Source organism: Cyprinodon tularosa, unplaced genomic scaffold (genome assembly GCF_016077235.1).
Source record: "Cyprinodon tularosa strain WSP-4 unplaced genomic scaffold, ASM1607723v1 ctg64, whole genome shotgun sequence".
Taxonomy (NCBI): domain Eukaryota; kingdom Metazoa; phylum Chordata; class Actinopteri; order Cyprinodontiformes; family Cyprinodontidae; genus Cyprinodon; species Cyprinodon tularosa.
The window spans coordinates 417,132-430,732 of NW_024039385.1; the positions used below are offsets into that span (position 1 = coordinate 417,132).

A 13,601-nucleotide genomic window follows, 5' to 3' on the forward strand; every position below is an offset into this window, starting at 1 on the left:
ATTACCTGTTTATAAGGGAAAGTTTCTATAATTTGAGTACATTTTACTCAGACAGATTTCCTGTCTGAAACAGAGTGAAACCACAAAATGCAAATCTCTGACGGTGCTTAGACCATTCACAGAAACACAACTGGGTCAGTTACGTCATGGAGGTAAAAACACCTATTGAGGAGCAGTGATGGTTATTAAGTCTAACAGTGGTTAGGAATGAGGATCAGTTATAATGCTATTCAGTGCATTTAGGATGCAACAGTCTCCTGCCTTCCAAAGGTTTCCGTCTCCTCAGCAGGTAGAGTCTGTTCTTACCCTTCCTGTAAAGAGCATCAGGGTTGTTACTGCAGCACAGCTTTCAGGGGAACACCCATTGAGAGTCTCAACATCATTTCCCTGGAGGTTTGCCAGTCTTAACCAGGTGGGCTCTGCCTTCTAAATGTGATAACCTGGGGAAGTCTGCAGTTTAGAGAGTAAACCGCAGACTTCTGCAGTAAAACAGTTTTATAGTTTGCTATAAGCTATGCACACATGTGGAAGAAGATGAAACCAAAATTTAACACATGCATGGAGGAAAACTATTCTTTTCCCTATTTTGAAACCTGGTGGTGGTAGCATCACACTGCAGCACACATCCATAATAGGCGCGGTCTGAGGAAATCTATTGTCATTTATTAGCCATAAGGTTAACACTATGTGACTTAAACAGGGCTGCAAGAAAGGAGATGGGGAGGGCGCAGAGGAAGAGGTGGAAGCAGCGCAGCAAACCCCAGAATGAAAAAAAGCTGACTCAGAGTGGACTATTGCATGTTACAGCTAATCACCCAGCAGGTTTAAGGTCTCATTAAGGTCATGATGAGCGACTATTACCTGAGCTAGAGTTAAAGTTAAATGAACTAGGTAAGGAAGTAAACAGCAAGATGTGCTGCGTGCCACTAGCTGGATCTGCATCATGATCTGCAAAACATCTGGTTCTTTAGTTTAAACAATATAAAAACATTAAATCCTAAAGTAACTAATCACATTAAGATCACCGCATAGCATCTCATTGCTGTAGCCAGTCCAATTCTGCTTGTGAACAGACATAAAAAGTGTTGCTAAATGGGAAATAAAAGACATATGTGTAAAAAAATAAAAGAAATCTTCTGGTCCAAATTCAGCATAGTAGTAAGTCCAAAACTAAGTAGTAAGCCCCCCCCTCTTTAGGATAATTTCTGTTCAGGCTCTTAACAAACAGCTCGTTTTAAAAGTGCATTAGTGTTAAGAAAGAAAATTTCTAAAGATTACTTTTGGTGCTACTGTGTTATTTTTCTGAATAATACTTTTAATTTTATACAAAAAATAAACCAAATAAAAAAGGATACAGTTTTTCTTTACATTTTATACAGTTAAAAACTTTACAATTAAAAATGAAAGAAGAATAGAATAAGGAGTAGAAGAAATCCAGAAATGTCAAAGAGGAGGCTCTGGGATTTATTTTTAACACCACAGTTTTATGTTATATTATATTATATTATATTATATATCGTTTTATTGCAAAATCTAGACTAGTGGCTCAGATGCTTAATGGAGAACCTCAGACAAAATGTTTTATTTATGGCTCTGAGAGCTGGCCTAATTACCCATTTCATTCACCTGCCTAACTCTGTCCAGGTTCCAATTAACATTCATCTAATTAAACTGCTTCTGCTTCTTTATTAGCTCCGTCCCAGCTTTCAGAACCAGATCATTGAGTTTGTGCTTTCTGAGGTTGCTCATGCTCCCGTTCTTGGGGGCCAGAGGTGACAGAGGATTTTACAGTGTTTCATAGTTTTCCTGTTTTCCTGATCATGTTCTGTCTCTTATCCACTGAGCGTACCCTGTTCCTGTTTTGGCTCAGTGGAGAGAGCTAGTTTTCAGCGTATTGTAGTTCCTGGTATCATGACCTGTTCTGCCTCTCTACTACTGGGCTTGTCTGTTCCAAACTGAATGTTCTGCCTGAACTCTCTGTTGGACTCCTGGACCTTTTAAACTTTCCTGTTCCGATCTGTTTCCCTGTTCTGGCTCAAACCCCTGCTTCTCCTTCAGGAATGCAGTATCTGGGAAACTCTGGGCGCCGCATCTTATTGGCAGCGCTCCGGCTGATTTCTACCATGTTCCATGAAGATGGACTGAACTGTAAAACCAGGTAAGTGATTCACATGGATAATCATCCTTCGTTAGATTATCATGCTCACTTACCTGTGTTTTTCTCTAAGAGAGTGTCTAGTGATGGGCGGTGTCCAGCCGCAGCCTCTGCAGATCCACAGCTCCGAACCTGTTATTTGTTTTTAATAAAACGTTTTGAATTATCCCGCTTTCTGGTTGGCCTGAATACTGGATCCTTCTGTCCTATTCCATGACAATTGAAAGTTTTGAATGGTCAAATGAAAGTAGTTTGTATATATGGACTGAATGACTGGAAATATTAAGGTACGACAGAAGAAGGTCAAGAGAGAAGTAACATATTCAGAAATCAGTTTAAGAATATGTTAAACAATCTCTCAGAATAAGTAATACAAATAATTTTTAGTTAACTTCTGACTTCTGGACTGTTGGAGAACTTGATGAATAAAGGATAGATGGGTGGATGGAAGGAAGGATGGATGATAAATAGTAAACTGCCTGTACTTATATAGCACTTTTTGAAGTCAGAAGACTCGAGCAAAGCTCTTTACACTACATTTATTCATTCACTCACACACTGATGGTGGCAAGCTACATTGTAGCAACAGCTGGGCTGTTGCTCACTGACAGAAGCGAGGCTGCTGCATGCACCACCGGTCCCTCTGACCACCACCAGTAGGCAATGTGGGTGAAATGTATTTCCTAAGGACACAGTGATGCTGAAAGCCAGAGCCGGGGCTCGAACTGAAAAACCCTCTGGTTGTAGGGCAGACTTCTATAATATGCTACTGTCATCACTGTAGATGGATGGAAGGGTGGATGGATAGATGGAACAGATGGATAGATGAATGGAAGGAGGATGGATGGATCAATGTGAAATTATTGTTAAACCCCCTGTTTAAGTTACAATAATTTACGTTTAATCAGACCAAAGTATGATGGCTGCAACCTGTCTCATAATATTCAAATTTCAAAGTTCTGAAAAAACATTGTTACTGACTTTGGAAAATTAAACCTTTTTGAGGTTTGGGTTAAACCCGCCGATGACATAAGTAATGTAATGGGGGTCCATGATCCCTAGGGGGTCCACAGAGGTACTGCATGGGGGTCGTGAAAGTTTTGGTTGATTAGACTTTTTATATCCCCACTGCAATTTTTTCCACTAATTGAAATATCTTTAAAAACATATTAACCCGAATTCAACACACTGTAGTAAACAGATAAATGGAGGCAGAAGATGTCTTTCAGTCATCAATGAACACATTCAGCGACACACAGGAGCTCTTTCAAGCTGGACACCGTTTCATTCACAACACCTGCCCCATCAACCAGGAATCAGAATCAGAAATACTTTAATAATCCCAGGGAGAAATTACTTTCATTACATGACTCCATCTGTAGGACCAGTTTGATATAACACAATTTAATATAAAATAAAGGGGGTCCCCGCTCCATCTCAGTATCAATTTGGGGGTCCTTGGCCTGTAAATCATTGAAGACCTCTGGCTTAAAGCATATTACTGTCTCTGCCACAGTCAAGACTTCAGTAAATATAATGAACCCCAGTCGGCCTCAGAAGACGGCCGCTCACACTGAGCCTGGTTCTGCTGGAGGTTTCTTCCTTCTGAAAGATAGTTTTTCCTCTCCACTGTCGCTACAAGCATGCTCAGTGTAAGGGATTGCATTTGAGTCAAAGCAATCAACTGGTTTTCCTTAGATAGAAAACTTTGAATCAATCTGACTGGATGATCTGGTGAACTGTAAAGTGCTTTGAGATGACATGTGATGTGAATTCATAATTATTTTCTGCTTCACATATTTTACTGCATTGTTTTGACCTAAAACCTGCATAACATGTATTCCAAAGAAATTTATTGACCTTGTAAAGAACAGATTAATTGAAGTAGAACATGAAAGCCTAAGAAAAACCCATCTTTACTTTCAGAAAACTACATCTAGAGAGGCTGAGTGTGGGATTTAGCTGCACTAAACCCTTTAACCTGTTTGATCATACTGGTGCATTTATCTGATTTTCTGTGTGACAGCATCTTGTGAAGCATTTCATGTCGCTGAGAGAAGAGGTGCCAGACGGCCTGGCGCTCAGAAACATGTCTCTCTGCTGTCCAGAAAAGCTGTGCTCCAGTTTGTTCGGGTCCTTACTCATATGTGATGCTCGAGGCGAGAAGATGTTATCACATTAGATACCTTTGGAGTTATGCTGATTTATTCCAAGAATCTCTGTCAGCATTTCCTTGACCTACATGTTAAGAGTGTGTTGGCAGTGTGTAGGTGTAGCTACAAGCCTAATCCACTAAATGACTCACTGAAGCAAATAAAAAAGTTAAGAATTAAAACTGAGGGAAGGCTTGAATGATACGTGTTGATGGGTTCATTTTAATAATAAAAGTCCAATCAGTTTGTGTACTGATGGCAACGCATCACTTTAAATAAAGAAATGAGTTGAAATCGAATTTTTGCTGTAGATTAGTTGCTAATTTTTACACTGTAAAAAAATGTAAATCTAAGTCATTTTTTCTTAAAATAAGTAATTCTTTTCTTGAATTGAGCTGGTAATTGATACACTTTGCCAATAGAATAAGACAATTAACATTTAAAACAAGAGAAAAACAACTGCCGACTCTTATTTCAAGTGCATATCTAATTATCTTATTTAAATGGTAGAAATGCTCCTTCTATAGGCAGATCAATTAATTTCCTACTCAAATTAAGGGTACATACACTAATTTTAAGAAATATTTACTCATTTCAGAACATTTTTGCAGTGTAAGTGTAATAAACCAAAAATTGTAACCCCGACATTGCACTTTTTTGTTTTATACAAACCCGTTTTTTTACTTGCAGGTAACAGGAAATGCACTGTTCTATAGGTGAGAAGACATTTTCGCTCTTCTGACCCACTTGTGAAGGTGTCACCTTTGAACTTTCCCACAGGGGGAACTTTGTGTTATTTTATGTTTAGAAAAAAATGCAAACTCATCATAAAAGGTGAGAGCGAAACAAACAAATGAAGATAAAATTAAAAGAAACAACAAAACAACCGAAAACAGAGAAAGAAAAGCAGAAAAAAGTGACCCAAATCTGTGAAAGGCATGGCGGAAATGCGCGTCGCTGCACATGTTGGCAGCACACACACCAATACGGCCTGCCTGCATATAAACACTGCCTGAAGCCAGCAGGACTGCACAGGAGCGCCGCAGTCGAAGCTGAAACACAGAGAAGACGCAGTCATGCTGCTGGTGAGTTAGAGGACTTTACTTATCTCCATTTTACATCAGATTTCATCACAGGGTGACTTAAGGGTTAGATGACTCAGTATTATCACTATGCTTGATTATTTCTATATGTAGTTTGGGAAAGGAGATTATTAAATAAGAGATCTGTTGTAGAACCGATTATGTTAATGCATTAAATAATCCGAGTATTGCTTTCCAATCTATTAACATCATAATATCCAGAGGTTAAAAGAACAGAGCTTTAAGAAGACACATATCTCATGATGGACTTTTTTTAGGTCGTGAGAGTTTTTCTCCTGCTGGGTTTCGCCTCGGCGCTTCTTGCTGCTGGTAAAAAACGTCTGATCTCGCTGGAGCTGGAGCAGAAGGTCAGGCCGAAGGGAAGGAATGTGAAACTGGCTCTGGATCCCTCTGCGTATTCCTACCTCTCCATCAGGTCGGACTCAAGCATTGCCAACTTGTCTCTGTCACCGTGGACCTACATGTGAGGAAACACCACACGCCGCTGCTCTGCTTCACAGCCCCCAGGGCTGACAGGCTTTATTTTTCAGTCTTAGACTAGAACATCAGAACATCTGGAATCGATGGCCTGTGATTATAAATGAACTATCCCATTGCAGAGGATCCACATCTGTTGGAGGACATGCTGCATTGTTGAGGTTATTTCCCCTCCGTAGATGAAGTATTTCCTCAGACCGTCTGGGTTGAAGAAACGGTGCAAGCAGGAGTTGATATCTATAACTTCTAAAAAAACAAATTCCTGTTGGTTTTAGAAGTTTTATTTCCTTCCAATCTTAAAAAAAAAACAGAGAAAAAATCTTTACAAATAAGTGAGTTTCAAAGGTTCTGAAAAAAATGACCTGGACGTTTTTGGTTGCAACCATTCAAACCAGAACCGCTAAAATAAGCAGTTTAGGTTTGATTTTTCAGCCCATTTAGATGCTTTATACATGCTGACAGATGAACAGTGCTTTTTATCTGTTTTAGAGCTTTTCTGGTTGTAACTCAACCACGAAAACACCCCCACCGCAGTCAAAAGGAATTTTAACGATGTCCTTGAAGTAAGAAGCATCTTGCACACATTAAATGGATTAGGAAAGAAACACTCATGGGGTTTTTCCACATCTGAAATTAAACGAGCTGCTTGCTTAGTTTTTGAGTCAGATTACTTTATTGCAAATTTTTCACGCAGAGACCCTAAACCATAAAACCCTAGCTTTGTAATCAACCACTCATTTTTTGTCAAATATATATTGACAGAAGTTACTCTGACAATAGTTTCTGGTAAAATCACCTCTTTGAATGTTTATTTAACGAATATATTTGTCCCTTACTCCATCCATTTCACTCATAAAAAACACCATTGTATGTCTTTCATTGGATTTAGATGTTGGAACTGATTATGGAGATAAATGACTCAAAAATTCTTATCGCAAATAATTGTATTTATTTATTATATAATATCATCCAAACATGTTTGGCACTCTTTGTCATTTAAGGACGTTTCCTTACTGGTATGAGAATTTATTTAAACAGTCAGTTGTCAAATCGGGTATAAAACTTCCCACTGAAAGGGTCCAAATGGACACATGGTCATTTTAAGACTTCCATTCTGGTTAATTATTTGCGTTATCTGCTCAGGTTGCTAGCCTGCTGTCAGCAGCTACAGACTTGTTGCAGATTTTCAGCCAGTTGCTGTTTTAAGAAGTGTTGCGCTGATGCCATTTTTTGGCCCCGATACCCGATACTTGGCTGTGCAGTATCAGCCGATACCATACTGATACCATCTGTTTGAAGTTGATGTGTGTGTGCATATGAAGAACTGCATACTACTTGGATGTAAAATAATTGCCATCATGGCTTTGTGAAGCTGCTGCCTACCTTTGTGAAGCAGGAAAAAGACTAATACAAAGTGAATCCAGTAGAACTTTTTATTGCCTACCTGGAATGGATGACAATAGTTAAAAAAACTTTTGTTGGCCTATTTGTTGGTACTCGTTGATACCAATAGCACCATTTTAGTGCTGGATCGGAGCCACGCCCGATACTGGTATCTGGATCGGTGCAACACTAGTTGTTAAGTCAAGGCTTCCTTTAATTAAGGGTTATTGGTTCCACATCTCTAGTTTCCAAATTGAACAGTTCTCACTCTATATATCCTGATTGACTCCCTCTCCATACAGAGACTCTGTAAACCCGCACCGTTTCCCGGAGAGGATCTTACAAGCCAACTGCAGCACGTCCGGCTGTCTGAACCTTTACAGGGGAGAGGAGGATTTATCTCTGGAGGCCAAACCCATCAAATATCAGGTCCTGGTTCTGTACAGGTGAGCCTCTGCGCTGGAAAGCTTTTTTTTCTATGCTCAGCCTCTAGTTTAGTTTTTAGATCTGCTTGTGTACAAAACAAAACAAAACAAAACAAAAAACAGTGAGCAGGGTAGAGCATGAGAGCTGGGAACATCTGTGAAGAATAGACACTTGTTTAAAAAGTAAGTCGAATCAGATGTTAGGGTTGTTTTAAAATAACATCCTCAGTGAAAGTAAGCTGAGCTGAAAACCAACATGATTACAGGGAACACCCAAATGCTGTTAGCCACCTTTTAAAACATTTAAGGCATGGAAAACCTTCTGTTGTTCTCTGTCTTTGTGTTTAATTTCACAAATATCATCCCAGTCTAAACTTAGTACTGAGATTAGCTGTGAACTCGCTGTATTTTTAAGGGTTTGGTTCCTATAAATAGCTCCTATGTTTAAAAGTTATTTTGAAAACAGTTTTCTAATGACATTGCGTTAGCAGAATCTAAACAGCATCCAGCGGTCTGTGAGCGCTCTTAGGCTAAGATTGCTTTTTGTATAATTTATAATCTAAAGACAGAGGAAACAATGGGTTTTTAAGATTCGGTTTGTTTTGTTGAAGCATAACACAGAAACTTGGGTTTTTGCTTTTTAAAAATTTTAAATGAGCTTTTCAACATTTTTATATAGTTTGTGAAGTTTTTAACTTTTTAAATTAAAGCGGTAATGTAAATCAGTTAGACTAAGCCTTAAGACGGAGGTGGACCTTACAGACTCTACATTTGACCTTATGGTTTGACCTTATTTGCTGCAAAGTTGTTTGGAGGCAGAGACCTTAAACTCAACAACTTTATTTCTTACCAGACATTAAAAGAAGCAAACTTTCTATGTTTTTACCATCCCTCTGCAGAACCCTGAAGGAAAAAAAGAACAAGAAACCAGGGAAGAAGGCAAAGAAGAAGTATGTCTTTAAGCTGGGGACGGAAGAGATCACGGTCGGCTGTACTTGCGTGAGACCCAATGTGATACCACAGGAGTAACAACACGTCCAGCAGATGCTCTGGTGACACGTATCGACCATATCATCTACTGTCTGTTTGGTTTGGTTGACACAGATACAGGAGAGAACAGATACTGTATCTGCTTTCAACTGTATTTATTGCTGTAGATAAAATAAGATTATTTTTGACAACTGTGACTTGTGTTTTTCACTTTCCAACACACTTGGTGTCCTTAATATCTTCATGTAAGCCACTTTATTAGGATTCACAAGCTTAATTATAACCAGAGGTCTGTTGTCCTTATTGTGAGATTTTAGCAGGTTAAGCTAAGAGAGATGAATTATGATTATATATGATGACATTTTATTGTGTTCCATCAGAACTTTCTCTTGTTTTAAACTTGTTAGATTGCTCTTAGTGCCCAAATATATGCAAAAACATGTTTTTTAAGTCCATTGCTGATTTTTACAAATGTCGCTTCATGCCATGTATTCTGATGTAGATATGATTTTTTAGGGAATTCATTGTTAAGATATGAAACAAAAATTCAGAAAGATCTCCCTGTTTTATTAAGTAATATGTCTCCTATGATAAATCCCCTGCTTGTATTTTGATGACAGGTTTTATATTAACAGGGCTCAACTCTTCTTTTCCCATACTGTCTCTTTTTTTTTCACCCCTAAAAATCTCCTGACCAACTGGACAAGTTTAAAACACAGTCTGAGTACTCCCAAAAGGTCCAATAGTTATTATCTGAATTATTTAGAAAACAGGTCATGCTGCTGTGCTGCTGGAGCAGCTTAAAAGATTCAGCCTGCCAAGGTGAGCGAATCTTCATTAGTGCAGACTGGGCATCTACATAGCATTGCATGAGATAAAGTTTTTATAAATATCCGAAATACTAAATAATTTACACTGCCACATATATGTGACTTGTATGTCATTTGGCAGAAAAAGCAGATACACGTTAGTGTGATACAAACATTAGCAACTGATTGTCTTTTTTCAGATCAAGCAGCAAACCAGGCTTGCTTTAAAGGATCTTCTGTTGAAATGGGGTTTTGGACAGATATAAAATATATCAAGTAAGAAGCGTATGTTTATTGTATATAAAGAGAACCTGGTAGGTTCGATTCAATATGTGCCCTCTAGGTTTCTCAGTCAGGACCTCCTCCCATCAAATCAGTTTTAGGAAGAGAAGGACATTTAGCAGAACTTTGAGCTGATTGGAAGAAGAAGGTCAAAATGGGACAAGATCGATTCTGGTATGCTTGTAAAACACAAAATATGGTAAAAATGTAGCTGACAGGCAAGATTAAAGCTCTACACCCTTAAAGACGAGCTCCATGGTTGTCTGAACTGCCTTTAACATTGATATGAGACACCTCATGCAGATACAGGTGCTGGTCATAAAATTAGAATATCATGAAAAAGTAGATTGATTTCAGTAATTCCATTTAAAAAGTGAAACTTGTATATTATATTCATACATTACATACAAACTCATATATTTCAGATGTTTATTTTGTTTAATTTTGATGATTACAAATGACAACAAATGAAAATCTCAAATTCATCATATCAGAAAATTAGAATATTGTGAAAAGGTTCAAAATTGATGGCCCCTGGTGCCACACTCTAATCAGCTAATTAACTCAAACCACCTGCAAAAGCCTTTAAATGGTCTTTCAGTCTAGTTCTATAGGCTACACAATCATGGGGAAGACTGCTGACTTGACAGTTGTCCAAAAGACGACCATCGACACCTTGCACAAGGAGGGCAAGACACAAAAGGTCATCGCTAAAGAGGCTGGCTGTTCACAGAGCTCAGTGTCCAAGCACATTAATAGAGAGGCGAAGGGAAGGAAAAGATGTGGTGGAAAAAAGTGTACAAGCAAGAGAGATAACCGCACCCTGGAGAGGATTGTGAAACAAAACCCATTCAAAAATGTGGGGGAGATTCACAAAGAGTGGACTGCAGCTGGAGGGAGTGCTTCAAGAACCACCACACACAGACGTATGAAAGACATGGGTTTCTGCTGTCGCATTCCTTGTGTCAAGCCACTCTTGAACCACAGACAGCGTCAGAAGCGTCTTGCCTGGGCTAAAGAGAAACAGGACTGGACTGCTGGTGAGTGGTCCAAAGTCATGTTCTCTGATGAAAGTAAATTTTGCATTTCCTTTGGAAATCAAGGTCCCAGAGTCTGGAGGAAAAGAAGAGAGGCACTTCATCCACGTTGCTTGAAGTCCAGTGTAAAGTTTCCACAGTCAGTGATGGTTTGGGGTGCCATGTCATCTGCTGGTGTTGGTCCATTGTGTTTTCTGAGGTCCAGGGTCAACGCAGCCACATACCAGGAAGTTTTAGAGCACTTCATGCTTCCTGCAGCTGACCAACTTTTTGGAGATGCAGATTTCATTTTCCAACAGGACTTGGCACCTGCACACAGTGCCAAAGCTACCAGTACCTGGTTGAAGGACCATGGTATCCCTGTTCTTAATTGGCCAGCAAACTCTCCTGACCTTAACCCCATAGAAAATCTATGGGGTATTGTGAAGAAGAAGATGCAATACACCAGACCCAACAATTCAGAAGAGCTAAAAGCCACTATTAGAGCAACCTGGGCTATCATAACACCTGAGCAGTGCCACAGACTGATCGACTCCATGCCACGCCGCATTGCTGCAGTAATACAGGCCAAAGGAGGCCCAACTAAATACTGAGTGCTGTACATGCTCATACTTTTCATGTTCATACTTTTCAGTTGGCCAACATTTCTATAAATCCTTTGTTTTTATTGGTCTTCAGTAATATTCTAATTTTCTGATATGATGAATTTGAGATTTTCATTTGTTGTCATTTGTAATCATCAAAATTAAACAAAATAAACATCTGAAATATATGAGTTTGTATGTAATGTATTAATATAATATACAAGTTTCACTTTTTAAATGGAATTACTGAAATCAATCTACTTTTTCATGATATTCTAATTTTATGACCAGCACCTGTATTAGCAGAACAGGACAGCTTTGCCGATTCGATAATTTCCTCCATGTCATCTTTTAGATGCGCGTCTGATGTTGTAATTGTTTGTCGCTCTTGATCTTAAGATAAACTAGAAAAACACCTGGAGAGAGCAGACCTTCACCAAGTAGCTCATTTTCCTCTACACATAATGACACATTAAGTTAATACCTGTATTGACAGGATCCTTCAAAAAGTTCCATCATCAACATATAACGGGTTGTTCCTTGGACTGAGGCGAACCTTTGGTAGAAATGTTACTATAACCCGTTTATAATTTTTCCAATTATCCTGTATACAGAAAGACAAACTCTCCTAAAAACATAACCTCCTCAGTGGAGGTACATCCTAAAAAAGTTACAGCAAATCCATTCATTCTGAAGAACAAATTAAAGCTGTGTAAAAATCAGCAAAAAACATTTACAGAAATGTTATTTTTTTGGCTGTATTATTTTTGCTTTTTCTGTTTGGGTTTCTTTGCCTTGGTGGGTTTATGTATTTATTTTCCCAGTTCATTCTAGTTTTCATTTTTTGGTAAATGTGAACCAACATGGTCTTCCTTTCTTATACGTTTAGTGGTAATTAACCACCTGATACCATTTGGATGGAATATTCACTATGTGTAAATATCACATACCACTTTATTTAGATCAGATCTTCAGTTAAGAAGTGTTTTTTTCTTTTGTACTTTTAGCTAATATCTATAAAGTCAGCTTCTGATAAAAATGTCTGATTTTATGTAACCAAAGTTGAATTTTAGAGCCGTGTTAACATTATGGGGATGTTTGATGTCTGGATGAACAGAGTGGCCCAGCACAGTATTTAGCTCTATTAGAAATCACTGCACTTATTCACTTATTCTCCTTCCAATGCTTTTCTCCTGATTGTGTTTTATGAACTAAAAGCTCAAAATATATTTTTATATCTGCCTAATTGTTGCAATTCTTTGTTCTATGTTCAGTATTGTTTTTCATACTTAACTTATCAGTTAAAAACTGTTTCTATACACGTCAGGTTTGTCAGTACATATGCATACAGGTGCTGGTCATAAAATTAGAATATCATGAAAAAGTAGATTGATTTCAGTAATTCCATTTAAAAAGTGAAACTTGTATATTATATTCATACATTACATACAAACTCATATATTTCAGATGTTTATTTTGTTTAATTTTGATGATTACAAATGACAACAAATGAAAATCTCAAATTCATCATATCAGAAAATTAGAATATTACTGAAGACCAATAAAAACAAAGGATTTATAGAAATGTTGGCCAACTGAAAAGTATGAACATGAAAAGTATGAGCATGTACAGCACTCAGTATTTAGTTGGGCCTCCTTTGGCCTGTATTACTGCAGCAATGCGGCGTGGCATGGAGTCGATCAGTCTGTGGCACTGCTCAGGTGTTACGATAGCCCAGGTTGCTCTAATAGTGGCTTTTAGCTCTTCTGAATTGTTGGGTCTGGTGTATTGCATCTTCTTCTTCACAATACCCCATAGATTTTCTATGGGGTTAAGGTCAGGAGAGTTTGCTGGCCAATTAAGAACAGGGATACCATGGTCCTTCAACCAGGTACTGGTAGCTTTGGCACTGTGTGCAGGTGCCAAGTCCTGTTGGAAAATGAAATCTGCATCTCCAAAAAGTTGGTCAGCTGCAGGAAGCATGAAGTGCTCTAAAACTTCCTGTTATGTGGCTGCGTTGACCCTGGACCTCAGAAAACACAATGGACCAACACCAGCAGATGACATGGCACCCCAAACCATCACTGACTGTGGAAACTTTACACTGGACTTCAAGCAACGTGGATGAAGTGCCTCTCTTCTTTTCCTCCAGACTCTGGGACCTTGATTTCCAAAGGAAATGCAAAATTTACTTTCATCAGA

At 38.5% G+C, this 13,601-nt stretch overlaps 1 protein-coding gene across 1 annotated transcript; it reads left to right on the forward strand.

Annotated features, from left to right (window-relative positions):
• The first annotated feature begins 5,384 nt into the window (after nt 1-5,384).
• On the forward strand, nt 5,385-8,877 carry LOC119798904 (interleukin-17F-like). Its single transcript, XM_038308574.1, has 4 exons — nt 5,385-5,393; nt 5,669-5,874; nt 7,574-7,717; nt 8,596-8,877. Exons 1-4 carry the CDS (start codon nt 5,385-5,387, stop codon nt 8,723-8,725), a joined length of 489 nt encoding a protein of 162 aa, XP_038164502.1. The 3' UTR covers nt 8,726-8,877.
• Nucleotides 8,878-13,601: the final 4,724 nt, after the last annotated feature.